This window comes from Meleagris gallopavo, chromosome 6, assembly GCF_905368555.1.
Source record: "Meleagris gallopavo chromosome 6, MGAL_WU_HG_1.1, whole genome shotgun sequence".
Classification (NCBI taxonomy): Eukaryota; Metazoa; Chordata; class Aves; order Galliformes; family Phasianidae; genus Meleagris; species Meleagris gallopavo.
Genome location: NC_139409.1, coordinates 31,953,222 through 31,976,006, shown reverse-complemented (window position 1 = coordinate 31,976,006; position 22,785 = coordinate 31,953,222). Strand labels below are relative to the sequence as shown.

The following is a 22,785-nucleotide window of genomic DNA, read 5'->3' as shown; positions in this document are numbered from 1 at the left end:
AGAGGGACATAGTCTTCATGCAAATTGGTTGTGGCTGCAGGATGGGGCACAGGCAGGAAAGCAAAAGGACTGGTAGAGAGAAAGACAAAGTACTGACATATTTAGGTCTCAACAAGTAGGGGAGATAAACGAAGCAAAGTACAGTCCCATGTTTCATGAAAACTTTGTAAAAGGGCATACACTAGAATAACAACTGCTTGTGTTAAGACAAAAGTAACAATTAACACTGCACTGTGCAGCAACCATGGATGACCTTGCCAATAATGCTTGATTTTTTTTTTCCTCTTGTGTGAGAGCAACTGTTTTTCTTCAAAGTACCAAAATGTATTTTTTGATCTCCTAATTGTCTTTTTTTTTTTTTGCCCAAAAACCTTACAGTAAATACTTTCTGCTAGAAAAACCTTCTCCATTTTTTTTCCTTTTTTTCTTGCCAGTAAGATGCTGAATAGTCCAGCTTTTATAGAAATGTTTTTATTATTTGGTGCCATATTATGTTTTCGACTGATGAGTATGTATATGATAAAATAGGAGAATGCTGTGGCGTTTTCACCAATGTGTTTAGAGACTTCACCATTCCTCCTTAGATTCTCTAAATTTCTTCTCTCTCTTCTCTGCTGCACTCTGTGATTATTCTTCATAGCAATAGTTGATCCAGAGAACGTACAGAAGACAAGGGAATTGCAGCCTGAAGAGTGCTTTGTATTTGTCCCTGGTAGCATTGTTTGTTTAATTTTATTTTTTTTATTTCACTCTTTAACTTGGCAAATGTTATGCCTCCAAAATGCTTTTGCTAGAAAGAAAATGTACCAGCTTTTTGGTTTTGATTACACCAAACTTTGACATATGCTTAGATTCATTGGATGGTGTCCCAGTAAGAGAATTTTTTGCAGAAAATCTAGAAGTGACATTCTAGGACTTCAATTCTAGGGCATCAATATCATTTTCTCTCCTTCCGATCTTTTTTTTTTTTTTAAACAAAACAAAACAAGCTTTGATCCTGAGTTTATTTATTACAAAATCTGCTAATCTTTTAAGGACCATGAATTAGCCTTCTAAGATCTTCTCAATAGGGGGCAGTGCTTCACCTTTAGCTGAGTTAGCTGTTTTCAGATTGCTTACACAATTGGGAGAAAAGGTGATGTAAAAGAACACATTTTCAAGACCCAAGAAATGCAGTTGAAAAAAAAAAAATGCAAGTTTAGGAAACATTACATCTGGAGTCTTAGCAAGACCTTGATAAAATGGAGTCATGAGCTAATCCTGTTCTATGAAGTCATTAGTTTATGCTGTATCATACATGAGACATTTAACTGCTGAATGGCTTAATTATCAGAGCAGAGTACCAAAAGAAGCCAAATGTTTCTTAGAGACTTGATCTAAATTTCAGACCTGGAGCAGAATGTTAGATTAAGCAATTTACAGAAGTCCATTCTATCCCAAACTATTTCATGATTCAGCCTTCACTTTGTACAGTCGGTGGCATTTATTTAAGGCCACTGGGGGGGTCAGTACATTGTCTGCTGGTAGGACAAAAAGAGCAGTGCATATACTCCACCTTGCTAATTCTGGAATTTAGATAGTAGCTATTTTCGAAGAACAGATTATAACTTGCACAAAGAGTCAGTTGGAGCATTGTCCAAGTTAGTTATATTTGTTAGTATATTTGAATGAAACTTTTTTCTCCATGCTGGGATCAGTCTTGGATCATGGGATGGAAGGAACTGGGCCTGGGGATTGGCATTGGTTTTGTTCTCTATTGAAAGCAAAGCATCTTGGTACTCATCATATTTTTATTTAAAATATATGTTTATGTTATTCATGACATAATCAATATATTAAAAACAATATCTTTCTGTATTCTGTTTCAGTACAGTTCTGTGTTGGCTGTATCCTTTCGTATTTCTGAGCCCAGTGGTGACCATTTCCTCAGGTGCAAATTCTGCTTCTGCTCATACTTTGATGTCACCTCTACAATCCCTGTGCTTAGCCTATGTCTGTGGCCCATTTATGTTACTGTCTTTGCTGTTATGTTACTGAAATCAGCTTTCAGTCCAGCTTGGGGCTACTCTCTATGAGCCAGTGGGTAGTAACTAGCTGACCCTTAGAAGTACGATTGGAATAAGAATTGTTTCTCTTCTCTCATAAAGAAATAAGAATAAGAAATAAGATAAGAAATTATTGGATTTATAGTCTCTTCTCTAAAAAGCCATCAACTTTTTTCCCACTTATGTCACCCTCCTGGAGGCATTTGCATCCCCAAACTAAATGCCTCATTGTAGTCAGACAAAGCTTTAATCAGGTGTCTGTTTTTCCCTGTACTTGCTGCACCTAAGGACTCACAATATGGCTGGTGAGTATCACCTTCAGCAGCCTTTTCCAAGCTATTGCATTTGTTTATGGAGTGCACGAGGGATGAAGCAGGTTACTGGGGATGCAAGGTAAAATGGCAACAAGTTGTGTGTAAATCATCCAGTAATTTTCTCTGTGGTGAAAGCATCTGAACCCTGGGAATGACTTAGAGCTGTGTCAGGGGAGGGTCAGTTTGGGCTTTAGGAAAAGATTCTTTACCAGGGTGTGGTGGACGTGGAACTGGCTGCCCAGGGCGGTGGTTGTGGCACTGATCTGCTGGAGTTCAAAAAGCATTTGGGCAGTGCTCTCAGAAATACGGTTTGAATTTTGGGAATTGGACTCCATGATTCTTGTGGGTACCTTCCAACTTGGGATTGTATATGATTCTGTCACATCCATGAGGAGATAAGAAAAGGCCAGATCTGCGGCAGTATCATAGGATTACCAGAACTAGAATTTTGCAACTCAAATTTAGGAGTCTCTTGCTACAGAGTAGGTGGATGTGGAGTCTAAAAGATGCCAGAAAGGAAAGTCTGTGCTTCTATACACACCAAAGCAAATAAGCCTAGGGTCTTGCAGCCTGATGATCTCTAGTATATCAAGCTGCTTAGGCTAATGCCCACTAAGAATTTGGCTGAAGTGTACAGGCATACACAGGTGTGTATATAAAGAGAGTACTGTGGAGGCCCCTTGCTCCCGGGGCTGCACTGTGCCCTGAACTGCTCAAGTGAGGCAGTGTGCTGGCCTTACACAGAACAGGGTGTTAGCTGTTATTCCTTTGACCCCAAGTGGTTTCTAGCCCTTACTACTAATGCTAGTAGAAGATGTCAGTTTGGCCAAATTATAAAAAAGATTTAATGTACTTAAGTTTTGTGTTTATTGTTCCTTGTTCAGGATTACTTAAATGCTTTTTTGCCAGTAATCTTGTTTGTAAGAAGCCAGTTCTTGCTGTTTTTCAGATTTACATAGCTGGATTGATTTATGTTGCTTATTAGGAAAATAATCCATCTGTTATGGGGTTAGGTCAATTCATGAAATAATAAATCAGAGAGAGAAAAGGTCTCAGCTGTTTCCCATAATAAGCATTTATCCATGTTTGAAAGCTCTTGTTTACTTCTGTACAAAGTCAGTATTTGGTAAGGAAAAAGGAGTGTGGAGGGGTAATACTCTTTATGTTAATAAACTCTTTTATCTTTTTCTTACACAAAGCAGTATGGAGCCATGATGTTCCATGTCAGCAGAGTTCTTCATGTACACACCTTTGTATTTGCATGCACATGTCTGTCATCCCTGCTGAATACGATAGTAAAGGCACTGTGATTTTTAAAATTGATTATTTAATAAAACAAGTGTTTTTGTGGGGGCTTGTCTTATAAGACCTGTTTATGTGCTTATAACCTTTTGACACCACAGTGAGATTTCAAATGAAGACATATTAATGTGCATTACAAGCATATGATTGCTTTTATCATTACGAAGGAGATGAAAAATTAGTTTACTGCAGTAGTTTTTATCTTAACCGATCAAAACATCTTCCAGTGATGTTTATAACAATGTGTGATTGGAATAACAGCTTCACATGTTGTAAAGTTCCATGCTGCAGCCGAGAGGCATGTAAATACAAGCTGCTTATTTGCAAGAAGCTTCTAGATTTGCAATATGATTGCTATGGAAACCGCACAATGAAAACCTTATAACCATCTGTGTGGTTTGGAAGATACTGCTGCATAGCTGAGCTGTTTTTGTTTACTGTTATTAAAGTGTTGAATAGGATATATTAACCCACAAGCTGGAATTATCCCAGGTATAAACTAATGCTATGCATAGGCAATGTCTGTCTCAGAGATTAAAAAACAGTAGAATACCATTTAATAATGTTATAAATTAGTGTATGGTATATGAAAATGTTTAAGAGGTGTGATGGTAGAGGAAACTGTTAAGTTTATGCATATTTGTTATGGAGATTCCACATTCCATTGAAGGAATGCATTGCTTGGGCCAAGTCCTAATCCGTTTTTTACTCAAGTAGTCTGATTTTTTTTTTTCCCTTTAGGAAAAAGAAATTGGAAGAAAAATCAATGGCTTAATGTCAAAAACTCAGCTAGTGTAGTATTCACTATTCTATTTTAAAATTGTGTGAATGATAGAATCATCTATGATTGGGTATTTATTTTTCTGTTCTTTCTTCAGATTCAAATAGGTAAATTATTTTGAGCATCTTTCTGGGACTAACTGGAAATAAATAAATAAATATAGTGAATTCCTTGTTTCACTGTTAGTTCAAAAACTTTGGGGATTGTTTGCTGTTAGGGTCTCTGAGCATGAAATGTAATATATATCTCAAGGGCCAGTGCTTTGAATCTACAGCCCTGGAAGAGTTCTAGTTTGTTTAGTGTTGATTGCTCTCGTTTTGACATAGTGAGAAGATAGAGAAGAATAGTATCTTACTGTATTGGTGGCAATGGTGTGAAGAAAAATACTGTACCAGATTATTTTAAAGGTCTTCTTGACTCCTCTTACATTAGGGAGTATCCTACAAAATGCGACTGGCAATGGGATAATAATTCCTGTGGGTGGTGTAATTGTGGTATGGAAGCCATAGAATGACAATGCCTCCTAGTGCTCTGGACAGCTTATAGGGATGTATTTGTGTCATTTGTACTCCAATTCTAAGTGTTTAAAACAAACAAATGAGTGTACTTGGAAATGTGCCACAAGTGGTCTGCCAAGTGAGGGAATACATTTAAATGCAGTAAATAGTTTGGAGTGTTTTGTGTTATACTGCAGCTTTAGATTTTCCCTGTTCTATCGTGTTGGTGTTGTTTTTTTTCTTGTTTGGCTCAAATAATAGTTTATATTCATTGCAACCAGACTTTTAGCTAGCAAAGAGTCAGACAGCAAAAATTCTCAGTGGCTTAGCAGGGCAGAAGTTCAAAGCTCTTTGAATCTCATGAAGTAACTGTCATATTTGTAGACCTGCGTATGTAAGTTAGCAAACAATTATGCATACTTATTTCAACAGGTCTACTCTTGTGTTTAAACATCTGCTTTAATGTTCGCACAGACAGTCTTGTGGGTAGATTAAATTTTACAACACTAGCAATCCTTTGAACTGTTGATGTAAAATTCACTCTTTGTCAAAGTAGAAAGTCAGATTACTAAAAGTTTCACAATAAGGAGCATTTCTAAAGTTGAGTGCTGTATCTGCTGTCTGTTATTAATAAACTATCAAGATAAATTGCTGAAACATTTCTGGTATTCATGCTTCCTTTTAAGACATAAGATGTGATGAGTTGCTATATATATTAATTCGAACATTAAAAGTCCAATTCTTGTTTGAGAAGTGGATTTATTGGTATACTATTTCTTCATTCATTCAACAACTTTTGGTATATTGTAAGGGCCAAGATGAATGCGTTTCTACTTTCTTATGACCCCGAAGAAATAATACAACTTAAAAAGAACTCATGGTTTGTTCCCTATTCTGCCTCATTGACAAATTGTTGACTGCGAGTTGTGCAGAGCAGGTCTTACATCCCTATGCTGAATGGAGTGTGAATTTCCTCATGTGAGAGTGTGGGGGTGAAAGAATTCCCCTTCTGCGTAAGATGAGGATGGAGTACATCTTAAGAAATTGCTGTGGGAATTTCATAGAGTGTTCCAATCTTGCTAGCCAGGAAACATGCTTTAGTATAGATCACTGTCAGGGTTCTTCTTTTCTTGTCTCTTAAATTTGAAATAAGTTACTTGCAACCTGGTTTGCTTAAAAGCATGGTTAGTTGCAGTAGGCAGAGCACTTGAATGCCTGGCATCTTGTGGTGCCTGCATTCCCATCATGCAGGTGCCTCGCTAGTGTGTGTGTCTGTCTGATGGTGCTGAAGATGTCTTCTTCCTTCTCTGCATACTTCTGTATGGAACTGACTACTTAATATGGGCTGGGATACTTTTTCACTCCTCAGTTTCCTTCTCTTCATCCTGACAAGACATGTATATAACAGGATAGGACTCTCATTCTAATTTTCTTGGATGACATAAAAACAGCAGAGCTGGATTACTGTATTCAGAGCGGACTGAGAAGGAAAGCGTGTTCACAATTGAGATTTTGAAAGAAAATTTTTGGAGTGTTTGGATGGGTGGGGTAAACCACAGAAATAACAATGCTCCAACTGCTGTACAAATGCAAAATAATAAACAGGGCTTATGATCTGGAAATGTGGAGTGTGGCTTTCAGACTAATGTGGGCTGTAATTCCTGTCAGCTGAGGTGTCCCTTCAGTTTCATTTGCAATTGTGTTTTGCAGAAGAAAATGCTCCTCCAAAGACTGAAATGCCAAAGAAATGGAGCCAGGAGAAAGTAGATGCTGCATCAGGTAATTAAAATCTTTCTTCTTTATTTTGTGCGTGTACTTTCTTTTTATCTTTATTTTCTTTTCTCTTCCTCTGCTCTTTTAAAATAATGTTTTTATAGCTCTTCTAAGCTGTCTTTTTCACCTGGGTGTTTGATGGCAGCAAAACTGCTTAGCACCACTTAGGATGCATGAAAACCACTTGAGAAGGATTTATAAAGTAAGCCAATTTATACAAGGTATTCCTTCCTGAATTACTTTGTAATGACTCAATTAGCTTTCATTTCTGCACAAAGGAGATTTAGTTGCATAAATTAGCTTATCATCATTGAGGAAGTGTCACAGCTAAAGGACAGTTTATAGATACAACATGCAGTTGCTGTCAAACCTATAAGAATGTAATATAGACATCTGTGTATACTTTGTGCTTGAGCAGAACAGACTTCTGCCATTCAGAGACTAACAGGGGACAACAAGTTGCCCAAGGGACTGGCAATGTAGACATCTCTGAAAAGGTCAACTTGACACAGGCTCTGACAATCGACCCAAAGCTCTGTCTTCTTTGATAAAAATCAGATAAACTTAAGACCACTAATTGATCTGCAGCCTGTTTAAATGTTGGCCATGCATATCTTCATTGCATATGATTACCACAGAAAGCAAATGAATTGGGTAAGAAATGCCAGAGTCCAGTGACAGCAGCATAAAAATTGGAAAAGGACACCAATGCCTAGGAAGGCTGTGAAGGATATTCTCTCAGCTTTGGCAAACTGCCCTTGTGCTAATTATCTCTGGGACTGGAAAAATAACTGCATACACCATGTAAAGTCTCATGGCCAGACAACTTTTCTTGACAGAAATGTATTTCCAGTTATGCTTAAAAACAAGATATATATGTGCTTCAAGGGCATGGACCTTTAGATAAACTATTGGTGATTTGACACAGCAAGTAGAGAAGACTTGCTTCTTATCAGACCTTGCACCTTTTTGAGATCTGCTGCATTGTAACTGTGACCTGCATTGACATGCAATCTGGTTCACCTTCCCCCATCGTTCAAAATGCACATCATTCTTTCAGGGCTGTCAAGGAAAGGGTGGACAAAAAGAGTTCCTTTAGGAAGTAGGTCTGCAGTGCTCTTCCTGTTTCAACGTGTGGAGAGGAAACAGAGGCCTGATTTCCTGACCCATACAGGAAAGCAGGAACAGGTTGCTGTGAAGAGTTTGGGCTTGCTTTTCTTGGAAAGGAAGCAAAAGCCAAGTCATCAGATGCTGTTAACATTGTGTTCTGCTAAAAACACGTGTAAGACAACACGACTCATTACAGCTTTAGCATTTAATACTCATTTAGACGTTACTGTAATTATAAAAGTGCGTTGTCATAGTAGAGCATGGGGTCAATCCAATTACAAACTTGACAGCAGCATTTTTTCACTAATAGATCATCTTGAAGTTTTAAGTGATGATACTTTTAAGAAATAAAAACCGTAGCACATTAATTTCTTAAAAGTTTCAATGAGCCTTGTCTGTCTTGTTAGTATTTGTGCAATGTCCTGTAAAATACAGATTTTCCCAGATGTCAAATTAATTTTCTGGTCTTATTTAGTTTAACTATTAGCACTGAAATCAGTTGGACTTTTAGGGTGGAGTTGACATAAGTAAGATTGACATTACTGAAATATCTAACTATACTCAAGAGTATTTTATGTTTTTCCATACTGACAACACATACATTCTTACACTTTATTTATTGCTTATCTTTATTAAATCTGAATATCACAGAAAATCTTTTGCAAATTATCTGTGAGCTCAGCCAGGTGAGAGAAAAAGATTTTTAGTAATTTCTAGTCTGTGTTGTTTCAAGGTAAGTACCTTGATTTCAAAGTAGCTAAGGGACAGAAGAAGGGAATAGAAGGAATAGAAGAAGGAAGACGAGGAAGGTTATGCTGAACAGGTTGGACTACACAAGTGATAGAGTGAAATCAAAGCAAACCTGTGTGTTCCTTCATTCACAAGCAAGGTGAAAGTAGGTGATGTGGACCGAGTAGCTCAAAGTTATTATTTTAGTATACTTTATTAATTTGGATGCTATCACTGGTAAAAGGGAAGTGAAAGTCAGGCACAGCTGTTTTTATTCTAACGTTTTCAGTAGTGCATTTCCATGCTTAGGCTGTAATTCCAGATTTTGTATTGGTCAGTGTAGGTTTTTTTGCTAACTCTGTGCTCAGAAATGGCAAGTGCCAAAATTGGCATGAGAGAGGGCGTAGGGAAGGGTCAGCCTGCAGTTGAACTGGCTAAGGCTGCAGTGGGTCAGCACACTTAAAACCTTATGAAATATGTACCAGGTTTTGTTCTTTTTCTATCTATTGAGGCTGTTAGAATATTCATATGGTTTTGTTTTCCCTTGAGCAATCTGTTGGCATTTTTAAACAGCTTGCAACTTTCAAAGTCTGTATTTGAGAGAATTTGAGAGAGAGACTTTTCAGACTTCTACCATAACTCTTCACCTTTCTCTCTTCGAGCCTGTAATGTTAGATGCCAGTATTTTTCAGTCAGATAAGCAGTCTGAGCCTACCGTTAGGAAGGCCAGCAGCAGTTGCTTCTTGAAAATAAAATAAACTCTTAAGTGTTTTCATCACTACACTGGCCAAAAATGTCTGTTGTTCCTTTTGCTGTTACTGGCGAAAAACAGAGATGGTAGAAGAAAACTCTGAGGAGTTCTTTGTAGAAGAGTTTTGGGAACTGTTGGATAGTTGTTTGTTCAGATAACTGTCCTGGAATGAAAGAAATATTTCCTTGAGAGACAACTTATCCGAAATCCTTCTTAACCATTTCTTGTAATTGCTAATATGAAAAGCCATGAGTAGGTAAAACAAACTGCCTCATTCCCGTTAGTCTGCATTTAAAAAAAAATAATTCTTTTTTTCATATATTTTTCACATTTATAGCCTATGTGACCACGCCTTCCAACGTTAGAGACTTTTGTTTAGCAGTTAGCACAAGCCATTTTACAGTGCAAAAGAATAGGATGTAATTATAACAGGGTAATTCCAGCAAGTCAAGACTTTTTGAATTTGAACTATAATTGGTGCTTATGTTCTTGATGCTAAATTTACCAGCCGCTTTCATGTACTCCTGTGTTTATGAAAGTCTACATAATTTCATCACCATATAAACACCAAATTTTTTCACTGAAGTTCTGTGGTTTTATTTTGTTCAGTTCTTCAGATGCATTCAAACGAAATTTGGTACGATCCTCTCTAACCAAGGGAGGGATGAAACAAGAAAGATTGGACTTGTGTTTTACTGAAGTTTTTGCAGCTTTTTATTGTTGTTGTGCCTCTGAGTTTGTGAAGCACTGTGAATCATTTTATGAAGTGTTACGTCCTTTAGACATACGGACTCTGAAGTTATATTTGTTTCATGTTTATGCGTGTGTAACTTGTGCTGGTGGATGTTAGAAGTTAATTCACAACTGCAAATGCCACTTGTTTGAAGACCAGTGTAGTTTTTCACAAATTCACATTGGCACTCCCTCTCCTTTGTTTCCTTTCTGTGCTCCTGGTGTATACCAGTTGCTCCATGAGATATTTTTTCAGAGAGATGTGTATTTCTGATATTAGCAAATCTCTGTCATAATTTGATTTCGCATTGAAGCCACAGAGCTATGGTTAGTCTTTGGGCAGCATCTTCAGAGTAGCAGTAAGCTTGTTTTAAAACACATCTTTTCCAGTGTTGCCATCTTATTAGTTGAGTTTCTTTCTTGCTTTAAGGCTTCATGGAATGCTCGTGATAAATATGTAGGGAAAGGTATACCTTGCTCACTGTGACATCTATTCTGTTGCTGGTATTCTCCTCGTGATTCCCATTAGAGTGTTACCTGCAGTTACTTCAAGCACGTACAAGGTGATAAGAAGATCAGTGTGAAAAATCACGATTCATTTTAGTGCAACTTTGAATAAATACAAGTACTGATTAATGTATTTTAAACTCAGATCAGTAAGACAACTGTTGAAAGATTTGTAAGGATGGAATATACCAAAGCAGCTCTTCAGTTTTTTGTGTTTTTTCCTCACTTGGGCTTACGTTATCTTTTCTGAGGTAGAGCTAGGAACTGTGGTCAATGCTAAATTAAAGGTCTGGGGAGATATTCAGATTCAGAATTTATTCCAAATTGATTTGGTGCTGATCACTGTTACTGTTCTTAATCGTCTGATGCTAAATTGGTGAATAATAAACTGATGAATAAGAAGGGCCAAAATTTGGAGGTGCAATATTTCACAGTGATTCTGTCTGGATATTATTTTCTCTACGCATTTTACAGTAATGGAATTTCTTGTTTCTGAATAGCTGGTAGCCTTTATTATATGTATATAGTGGTGCCTTTGATGTGATGGCAGAAGTTGTGGGTTGATAGTCAGAACGCCCTCTAGTGCTATCTGGGAAATGGTAGCTACTAATCACCAGCTTGTGGAAAATTAAATGGTGTCTACCTTGCACAGCAGCTTTAAAATCAAAGTTGTGAATGTTTAGCTGTAGGACATTAAAACAAGGTATGACAGAAGACATACTGAAGTGGATAAATAGAAAACAAGCTCTTCTGGCTCATACAGAGTATTACAATTAAAATCAAAGCATATGTCAAAACGGGGAAAAACACAAATTGAATGCTCCTGTATTTTACTTAGTGTGACACTTCATCTCACTTGTTACTTGATATTTTAGAGGGATTTTATTCAGTAATAAAGTGAACCAATCATGATTAAATTGTAAACTATAAATAATGGTGTAGAGTGCTAACGACATGCAAATGTAACGGGTATATGTTGAAATAACCAGCAAGCCTGCTGTTCCAGGATCATATAACAAAACCAAGATGACAGCCTTGATCCAGCCAGTTCAGTGATATTTATGTTATCAGAATTAGAAGATAGCTTTCCAGTGATGTAAATTATTAGTACGTATACATTCTGTCTGGTTAGTGTATACATAATGTAACTGGTCATCTTAGTGGTATTGCTTACATTCTTTTTGCATTAACTCATCGCACTCGATCCTCATGGAATTAAAAACAGGAAATAGTTTGCAGCGTAACAGAAGCTCCCAGTGTATTTAACCGTGTGTAAGTGCTGTGTTTCAATAGATGTACTCTGTATTGTAAGTGTATGACAAAGCATTTATTACTGTGTTATTGCCATATTACAGAGCAAAGAGTGCTAAATAATCAATCAGTTAATGGTCTGTATGGCAGCTTGAACACAGCACATCCATTGTGCTTACACTGTTAGAAGGATGAGTTTATGACTGTAGTGTAGTTGCATGTTTAGCCAGAGCCTAATGTCCTAAACCAGAGCTGACACAAATATTTTTAAAATGCAGCTTCAGCAACAGTCTTAAAGTTCTCCAATATTTCAGAAAGAACAATCCGAGATTATCTGAAAGGTTCTCGGTGAAGTTGTTTAGTTTTGTTGGAACAGAATTGGGAGGGGGAGCGTATCACAAAATTCTTACTTTGGCTTCCTTTTGCAGATAGTTATTAATTATACCCCAGCATTTTTATCAGTTTCAAGCTGAGATAGAATAATGGCTTGCTGGAAGTGTGTGAGCAGAGGAAAACTGGCTGCTTTAAGGTGCAGCTGTGAAATGCTTTGAGAACCTGTAGCTACATGTTTCGAAGTCATACAACTGTTGCCAGTGAAGGGCTCGCACATTAAACTTGTTTTCCACTTGCTTTTCTGGTATGAAGGAGCTGTTTCTTCAAAGAGGATTAAGAAATGCGTGCTAATTAATTGCATTGTAGTATCTGAAGATTTAAAGAGCAGCGCTAGTCCCTCAATCTTTATCCGTTGTAATTAGATGTCATTTTCTTTGCAGATGGCAAAAATACCGACTATGCCAATTTCTATCAGGGTCTGTGGGACTGCACCGGAGATGTACCTGATGAGCTGACATTTAAGCGTGGTGATGTTATCTACATTCTCAGCAAGGTACAGCATGCTACTGAGGCTAAGTGGTTGTAAAAAGAGGGAAGCACAGAAGGGCACATTCCCACAGTTCTAAGGGGGGAAATTGGCACTCCCTTTCAGATCCTTTGTTTGCAATCAGATATTCACTGCAATTAATTATTTGTCAAATGAACTATAATCATATTTAAAACATAGCCATGTAACAGGAATTAACTTAAAAGCATGTTTATTTACTTGTTAAATCTTGGCTACCGTTTGTTAACTAATTTAACAGGAGACAATGTGCTCTCTGCTTGTAAAAGTTAACCTTGTAGAATTTTAAAATTATCTTGTATGCTATGCTTTTCCTTTCCTGTTTTATATCTGTGAATTTTGGGGCATCTTGCTAGAGTGTGTTTTTTGTTTTTTCTTTTAATGATGCATTCATCTTTGTACGTATATTGCAATTGTTCTGACACCTCAGATTCTGAATCTCTTTGCTCTGGCACATTTGGACAATTTTTAATTTGCTACCTCTTTAGTTGCAAGGCAAATGATGAATATAATTCTTCTCATTTGAAGCAATGATAAGCAGTATTAGCACAAAATTTTATTTCAAGTTTCTTAATTTCTTATTTTTTCCCTTAAAAAGAAAACGAAAAAGTTCTCCTAAAGTCCAACGAAGTCTACTTCTAAAAATTAATTTAAGGAAATTTCTCTTTTCCCCACTTGAAAAAAAAGCTGAAGTTTCCTAGTTTTCATTAAAAACCTGACTTTAAATACATATCTCAGATGTAATTGCCATTCAGTATAATTTAAGCCAAAGACATTGTAATATGCAAGTAGCAGCATGTAAGCTAAAGCCATCTGTTTGTTCTAGTTTCAAACTCTTCAGTTTTGTCACAGTTGTTTTAAATCTTCCACGATACTTTTAACTGCTGTGTTTTAGGGATAATAAATGTACAGCTTCTGTTTAAATAAATTTCAGATTTATAGACAGATAGTCCTGTATAAAAATATAGGAGATATATTACTAATGTAACGTGACGATGTATGTCTTCTGAGGTATTTCATTGTCACTTAAACTAATAACTGAATTACATTACTAAAGGCAGGATAACAGTCTTCAATTGGACAGGCTTTCATAGAGTTATACAGCACCAAAGAATGGTACTAATAAACAACAATACCCTGTCTGCTCCTCCCCTCTCCTTCCCACCCCTCCCCCCCCCCCCCAAAAAAAAGAAAAAAAAACAAAGAAAAAAAAAAGAAAAAATGTTTTTGCCTTTTGTGAATCGTACTTTTTATGTTACAGGGACTAATAAAATCTTAAACTTCAGCTTGTAGGTGGAAAAACTCATTTGCTGCTTCTTTCTTCCCCCTGGTATTGAGGAATTTAATTTAAAAAAATGGAACAGAATAGAAAAACAGTAGTTTAAGCTGTCGTCTGTATATCAACTGTCTTGTGGCCATGCCTTGATTAATACGTAATCAGTCCTTGAAACAGGCCTGCTGCTGCTCCAGATATATAGAGCCCTTCTGTTTGGGAATGATTTCTGCTCCAAAATAGAGCCCAGAAATTTCAGCCGTGTTTCGCTTAAAGATTGTTACAGCTTTCTCAGAAAAATGAGTGTTGGCCACTACTGTCAGCTCAGAATTTAGGGGCCTTGGAGGAGAAAATGCCAGAAAATTATCCATCTTAACCTTCCGTTTGGTTCAGTTTCAAGGACTGATCATTTACAAGGTCTTTGTCTGCTAAGTGAAAATATGACCAAAGGAGAAGTGAGCCTAACCATCCTGAAGTGGGTCGGGACTTTTCTTCAAAAAATATTTCTTAATTCCCGACGTTAATACAGGGTTTTGTGGCAGTCGGCAGGAATCCTTGGCAATTTTTTTATTTTTTCACACCATCTAGTGGTTGAAAATGAGAGATGCAGGTACTGACAGGAGGTGATGCGAATAAATCCAAAATGGTGTCATAAATTCAGCTTCAGCTTGAACCTAGCCATGGCTTTATTGCCTTTCTATCATCTGTCAGCCAGGTAGGAACATTATTCTTGGAGAAATCACATTTTGCTGATAAGGAGGTAAGTGCAGGTATAGTAGTGTTATGGTAGGAAGGGTGAAGCTTTAACAAACTATTGAGTATTTTTGTACAACACATGATAGTTCCTTATTTTACAATGAAATATAAGTGGTATATGTTCTAATGATTGTGATAAAAGAGATATATATATATTTCTTTTTCTTCCCCAGCACTATTTAGGCCAAAGCAATGTACTTTTACCTGTTTTTTCAAATAACTTAAGAGAAACCAAGGGAAAAGTGACTATTGTTTTCCAATACGAGTCATTAGTACAACTGAAATAATTATGAACCAGTTTTGCAAGTATGGACATTGATATCATTTAAATAAAGCTAGATGAACAATTTGTTACATGCAAGTTGTAACTTAGATGAATGCTTTTTAAAAGAAACAGTAAGATTTCGTTTTGGCAGTGTTTAATTACTGAAGTAGCTAAACATTATGCAAATACAAATCCCTCATAATTTACTTTAAATTGAGCATCTAAAGTCAGTGTTAATGTAATGAGCATGATTTGCATGCTTATACATGTATAATACAAATACCTATGCATTACTAATTTAATTACCGCACAAAAGTAAGTATTCAGAAGATGCATTATAATTATTTTAGCTATTATCTAAACATCTGCGGATGTTTAGACTGTGCATGGCAGCAGTCCTAGGGACTTTTGCCTACATATATATATTTTGGGTTTTTTTGTTTTTTTTTTTTACTCTGAGAGTAAAAGTTGAGTCTTTAATTTGAGCAGAATTAGCAGAACTATAGCAATAGTACTTATTAGACTTATTTAGAAAATCAAAACAAAAAAACCCCAGCCTTTTCAAATGAATAGATCAGTTTATCTGTACATTCATCACTTTAATTTATTCTTGAATATTCAAGTGACTTTTATAACTTGCACTATGAATCATGTGAGCTTTCAGAAATTTGTATACCCCTCTTTCACTATGCAGTCAAAAACATTTTATGGCTCTGCTGATTGAGGGACTCATTATAATAGGATTTCTTAGTTAACATTGACTATTAGAAATGCAATACTTGAGTGGCTTATTTTCTAAGATGATGATTGCTCTTAATTCCTGATCGTTTATGGGCCTCCCTTTGCTTTCAAGCCCACATGATAAATGGGAAAACAAATCATGATGTAACAATACTTTTTATAAATCTTCCAGAGCTCTTATTCAGGAAATCAATTTCTAGTAACACAGCCAACTCTGAGTATTGGTAGCTGTATTTTGTTTTAAAGTTTGCTGTGCACAATTCACCTGAGTGCAGCAGTTGCAGTATTTGTTTTATATGCATACTTCATGTTCAGAAACTTGATAGTTTCATCAGCCAGATGCAAGTACTAATGGAAATTTATTTAGACATTAGCAGGCACCTGCTCTGGCAGAATTACTGACATTTCTTAACTTTTAACCTTATTCATTTTCTCCTGTGTTTATATTTGCATTAAATTAACAGATAATACTTCAAAATTAGAAATTATTATCTCTAACCAGAATACTCCTTCCCTGTTGTTATTTGAGTATGTGTTAATGTGAAGTAATTCTACTCACTTTGGTGTTCATGATTCATGAACATCTCATTTATGACTTAAACTTTTCCTCTAGAATTTTCTATGACAGCAGAGCATTAGCTTGGCACCTAGTTAATCCCTGAGTCAGTCGTTGCATGCTTCCGGTGGGAGATTTTTGTTCTTTTAACACAACAAATGTTTGTTGAAAGACTCAAGTCATAAATACAAAACCTATATTTTATTCTCATTGAAAAAAAGAAAGAAATCTCCATAGGTTAGATTACTGCTTCTGAGATAAAGTAAAACTTAACAGTGCAACCACTTAATTATGAGTATGAGCATTTTGTATGTTATGTGTACAACTGTCATCAAGTATATTTATTCAGCATATTTAAAAAAAAAAAAAAGATGTTAAAGGCATGGTAAAATCCCAAGTGTTTTTGTGAGGCCGTTATCTGGCTCGCCATACAGAGAGACATATTTAATGATGACCCCATGATCATACTACCTATGTCCACATTAGCAAATAAGGTGTACTATATACATGGCTAAGAGTAGAGTGAAGGCCCTTCAGTGGAAAATGAATTAAGATAGAATAACACAAAGTGACTCAAATTCTGTTGGTCTGCATACCAATAATAAGCATTTACCTACCTGATCAGAAGAAATGTTGGCATCTTGTTGTGTGATAGAAGATAATGGCCCTTCAACCAGGGCCAGCTTTGGTTCTGAAGTCAGTCTGTTTATTCTGATTGAACACTTTCCAATGGATGTCTGTTTTGTCTCATGTCGTTTGAGGAAATAAAACCTAATAACACTACCATATAGTAAATCTGAGGCTTGTATTCTTAAAGATGACTATTTTATTGCTGCCTTAAAACAACTCTACTACCTGTGAAGAAGTCTCATTCAGTTATCTAAAACATTTATCATTTTCTGCTTTTTAGAGAAAATGCTGTTCTGTGACAAAAATGCTCCCTAGTTGATAGTGTATCATTCAGCAATTACACCAAAGGAAGTTCTGAAATTTTTTAGCTGGCTTCAATCTTCTGGATGAATTAGAGGTGTCTTAAAATATTATCTTGCTAAATTGCCCCCTAGGATATTCTTTAGAAAAAAAATAAAATCTCCCTGGTTCCCACACTTCTTTAGATCGATAGGAGAGGCTACCTAATTTAACCCCAAACAAGGCTATAAATACATTTTGCTTTTCAGCTTTATGGTTTGCAGATCTTCAGTCTGTAAGTTAATATTACTTATGATGCCCTGGGTGAAGGTGGGAGAAAAATCTTGAATTCACACGCTTCGGCTGTGTGTTTTTTTTTTTTTTTTTTTTTAAATTATAAATCCATCGTTTACTTGAAGGCATTCAAGCATAATTATGATTTTCAGTAACCCTTTAAAAAACAAAAATAGCAAAACAAACAAAAACCCCAACAACATACCGTAGATGTTGAACAATAGGGAATAACTGCGCAAGAATGAGATGTTCTCAACTTTTACTGATGTTGGTAGAAGTGAATATGATACAAAGCATCTAGAGATCCTCATTTATTCATATGATCGGTTTCTAAAGGTGAGGAGACACATGGAAATCCTCTTGCATATCAAAAATCTCTTTTGCATATCAAAATATGCTTCTGTGTAGTAAACAAACCTTAGATTTACAAGTCATACCTGAGAAACAGGTAGTATGTTTCTACTACTGCACTTTCTGCAAATATAAAAACTTCTAAGGTCAGTCAGTATCTCATGGAGTCTATGTGCACACATATCAGTGCAGTGCAGTGGGTGGAATGGGACAAGAAGTGTGTTCAGTTGGGAGCCCTTTAGGAGGAGCCTGTAAACCACGATGAGATTTTTTTTCCGAACATTGCTGTACAGAGAGTGTTTTGCCAGCAGGCTAAGTCATAACCTGTTCCTTACTGCCTTGTGAAATTACTCTGGTTAATAAATTTCTGCTGGGAAAAAAAAAAAAAAAAAATCCACTCTTTTACCGACAGTGAAAACACAGAAGTGACTTAGAAAGCATTTGGTCATTTGTTAGGGTGGTTGTTCTGCATTATGTGACATAATATATTCCACTACAGTGGTGTTTGTGTTGCAGCGGTTGTGCTGGCCTCTTCCTCCCCTCCCCTGCCAGCCCTGCCTGCTGTGGTAAATGTGCTCCAGTCACATGGCAGATCGTGGCCGCACACTTGTGCATTCTCCTCATTGCAGTGTGGCTGGATTTGGCCCTGCCCCCTTTCCTATCCCTCTGTATGCCTTGGAGCAATTCATTTTGCAGTTATTGAATTTCTTTGGAGAATTATTTTCATACAGCAAGCATCACAGCACCTCTGGATCTTGATAGCATTTCTACATAAGGAGAAAGAGGCTTTGTGTTAGTAATTACCTAACATTGTCAGGAGCTGACTGCAGGCCTCTTTCTAGTGATAACAGAATAACCACATAATGTAGCTTTATAGCACATGATTAATAGAAAATAATTACACATCCTACAAAGGGATGCAATATTTCTTATAAATTGACTACAATGGTTTCCTGTAGATTAAAGGACTCTTCATTATTTTATCAGTCCTTCTGAAGTACAGTCGCTTGCCTATGTTAGCAGTGATGTTAAGAGCCGAATGCAGTGAGGGATACCAGATGGTAGGCCTAGTGGTACCTGAAATCATAAGCTGATGCTTGCAAGAGGACTATGCTTCCCAACTCCTCAGAACTAATATAAAACTCATGTCTGTCTTCAAATCTTTCTGCGTTTTAAGCAGTGTTTCCCATACATGTGGGCTTCAGAATTATATTGTACACATCACCAGCAGTGGTAGTAGATGTACAGGCTTCACAACAGCAGTGTATTAACTAAATTACATCGTCTTGAAGGAGTTTATCATCAATGCTATTGATAGAATCAATACGTCACTTTGGATTTTATATGGGACTTCAAGAAAGGAGTTGGGGGAGTGCCTTTGTGTCTGACCGGTGAGCACTCCTTCATGATACTGAAGACAGAGAGGAGTGGCTAGGATTTAGAGAAAAATGTCTGTACTTTAATCAGTTTAAAAAGGGACTACTGTACTATTGTTCTAAAACCCGAAATTAAAGTTTTATATTCTTGGTAACCATGTATTTGTATTATCTTTTTGTTCAGACTTCCATAGTCTGCAGATGGTTTAATTGGGATTCATGTTGCTCTTGAGGCCTGTGTGAAGAATAGTAACGATGGAGTAAAAGCTTCTGTGTTGGAATATTGTCTGTATAGTATAATGGTTGCAGTGAATCTTTAAATTAGTTTACTAGTCTGTTACATCAACATTCATTTCATCTTCTCACTTAGCTTCATGCCAGCGCAGTAAGTGGTGTATTAGTAAGTAACAAAACCCAGAAAGTTTTCAAAACAGCAACATGCTCTTAATTTTCATTTGAGGTGTCTGAATTGTTTTGTTTTAAAGCAATTATTTCTGAGTTCATGTAGTTGCTAAGTGGAACATTTTCAATGGATAATATAGTCCACAAGCTCTTTGTGTGCCATTTGTCATGCAATTTAATGACCACTTAACTAAGCCACTTCCCTCATTTCATGTATTGTTTGTTTTTTTGGCTGATGTCTAGCAAAACTTGCTTAATCTCTTTTGTCAGGCTCTTCATGACTTCCGTATAACAGCTTAAAATCTTTTGTTGCTTTTTCTTGGAGAGATTTATTACTGAGATTCCAGCAGTATACGTGAGTACTGCTCCTTTCAGCAGTTTCCCACTGTAGTCTAGAGATACAGTTTGTATATTTAACCAGTGTACTGTAAGATAAAATACAAATTTTAAACAAGCTGATCTGGAACATTATAAACTTTGGTGTCAGGGTGCTACCCAGCCTTTTAAAAATTTGGAGTGCAACATGCACCCTATGGGAAAGGTTGTGAGCAGTTCTTAACTTCTGCTCAAAATAGTTTTCTCATTGCCCATCAGGTTCAGGTACTCGACTTTCAGAGCATCCCTACAAGCCCATACTGCAGTGGAAGGCAGAGGTATTTTTACAGCTAATTTGTGAGTTTACATCATAAATGAAGGTTTTCCTGCTATTTTTTTGCATGGATTTTCTTGAAGCCACGCTTACTGCTGTATTTTATGGGTGGCAGGATAGAACCCTTTAAATCACCAACTCCTGTTTGCACAGTGAAGAAAGAAAATGTTTAATTTAAGATTGGTGTTTGGCCTTCCACAGAAAGAAAATAAAGCGTGTGTGTGCCTGCCTGCCTGCCTGCCTGCGTGTTTTGGGAGAGGAAAAAAAAAAGAGCTTGGGCCAACATGAAAGTGAGCCATCAACAGGGCTTCATCGCAGTTACACACAGGGAGAGCTGAGTACATGAAGCACCTCATAGGACCCTAGAGAACTCTCTACCAGGCCAGATATGCCAGCAGCAAATCATTATAGCTCAGGCTCTAATGAAACTCCATTAACCCTTAAGCTCCACTTGACTATTAATAACCAAAAAACTTATCTGCAGTCAAAATAATAGCTTATAGTGTCATCTCAGTAGGACCATTAATTCAAAAATCCTCCAGTCTTCAGCTTTTCTGATCAGAAGAGCAGTATAGCAGGGAGCAGATGTTGCTTATCAGGGATATCTGTGTCTTTTGTATTTTCCGTGTTTGTTCCAAAGTAATTTCTATCTAACTAATCATTCAATTTTTGAATGGGATCTCTGTTTTAATAATGCTTCATTTGTAACTCAATATATGAGAGTATGCAATTTCAGCTGTTACAATTTATTGAACTGCTGTTAGGATTGATCTTAAAATATTTACCTCATAGGAAAAAAATTAAATTTGGATCCCACAATACTCTTACTTGGTATTGCTTTTGGAAGATATTATTTCTTTAAACTATTATAATTCATTTTGTTTCATATTTATCTCACTAGGCCTAAACAAATTTCAAACTAAAGTACATTAGTCATCTGTCAGACATATGAGATCTTCTGTAGAATTTTCTACAAGCCTAAAGCAATAGTAGATGTTGTCCATAGAAGGAGATTATATCTTGGACTGATAGTATTCCCTTTGCATCTGAACAAAGAGTTATTTAAAAGAAGTTGATTTTAAGTTTCTTAGAGTTTAGCCTTGTGATACTGAAAGAATCCCAACTGATCCTTTATGTCAATGTTGTGCTGTGAGATATTGGTTACAAAGACAAGGTTTTTATGTTTGTGGCGAATAAGAGATGGAGAGGACAGCTGTTTTTAGTTATAGGGAAGAGTGGCCATAATTAAGAAATTTTCCTGAGTATGTCTAACCTTTTTAAAATTTAGCTTCTCTCTTTGCCTAACTCTGTATGCGAATGCCTCTAACAAAAAGATATAATGTTTTAATTTTCAGTTGAAATGATAATAACTGTATGTAAGAGGAAAGCAACCGTAAGGAGTTGCATACAAAACTCTATTGCATTTATATCAGACTAAAGGTTAATATTGCATATTGTTTTCAATTAGGAGTACAATAGATTTGGCTGGTGGGTAGGAGAAATGAAGGGAACCATTGGCTTGGTGCCTAAAGCCTACATAATGGAGATGTATGATATTTGAGAGGCCTGGGTAAGTACATTTTAATCCAATCTTCTGTAATGGCTTGTGTGTTCCCTTGTTCTCTGTTTCTTAAGTATTTCTTTCCTGGAACCTTTGTAGGAGTCCTGTTAACGTAAAGACTATGGCAAAATATATTGAAAGTTCAATTTAAGCATTTCTTCTGGGATTCCATATGAATTATTAAGCTACAGTATACAAAACATGATGTATTTTATAACTGCATTTCTTTTCCAAATTTTGGGGGGTGAAACAATATTGGTGGCTAGTTCTGGTTAGTTTTGTTAATTTACTGATATGTATGTATTTGTGCAGAAATCTGTGGAAAGTGGAAGGTGTTTGGACTGAATTTTATATGTATTTCTGAGGTTTTGGGGTTAATAATGAACTTTCAACTTCTCTGTCCCTAATCAGGAGAAGTCTGCGCTTGAAATCAGGAGTGGTGTGCAGCTACAGTTTACAGACCTGTCCTCTGAAAGATGAAGATTCTGCCGTAGTCAGATCGTAGCCTTGTACATATTAAACATTAAAAACTGCAATTGATCACAATTCCGCGGAAATGTTCTTGGTCCCCTTTTTATAGAATTGTACTGCTAGGAAATGAAATAGAAGGTATTTAACATATGGGGCACAGGCAGTCCCATAGCGCCTGTTGCTCTTAAGTGTATTAGCAGCAGAGTATTGCTATAGGCTTGTGTTCTAACCCACGCAATTTGGCTCTGTGTTCCCATTACTCAGATTTAGAAAAATGGAGCTGAACTTTGAAAGCAGAAAACTATTGCTCAGTTCATGGATATGTTAATTACTGGAGTTGTTCACATTTTTTGCAGTTTCTATGAAAATCAAAGGAAATTTCTATGTAATATTGTAAGTCTTAAAATTGTTCTGCTTCCAAATGTGTTTTTTTGTTTGTTTGTTTTGTTTTTACATTCTTCAATTTTTTTACATTTCAGCCAATGATTTAT

The 22,785-nt window shown here is 36.4% G+C and overlaps 1 protein-coding gene across 1 annotated transcript in view; it reads left to right on the top strand.

Moving 5' to 3' along the window:
• SKAP2 (src kinase associated phosphoprotein 2) overlaps positions 1-22,369 on the top strand; it is a 116,647-nt gene extending 94,278 nt beyond the window's left edge. The window contains exons 10-13 of the mRNA XM_085226235.1: positions 6,650-6,718; positions 12,566-12,678; positions 21,731-21,832; positions 22,235-22,369. Of these exons, the coding sequence (XP_085082361.1) occupies positions 6,650-6,718; positions 12,566-12,678; positions 21,731-21,823 (275 nt within the window). The 3' untranslated portion in view covers positions 21,824-21,832; positions 22,235-22,369. The remainder of the gene's footprint in view (positions 1-6,649; positions 6,719-12,565; positions 12,679-21,730; positions 21,833-22,234) is intronic.
• Positions 22,370-22,785: the final 416 nt, after the last annotated feature.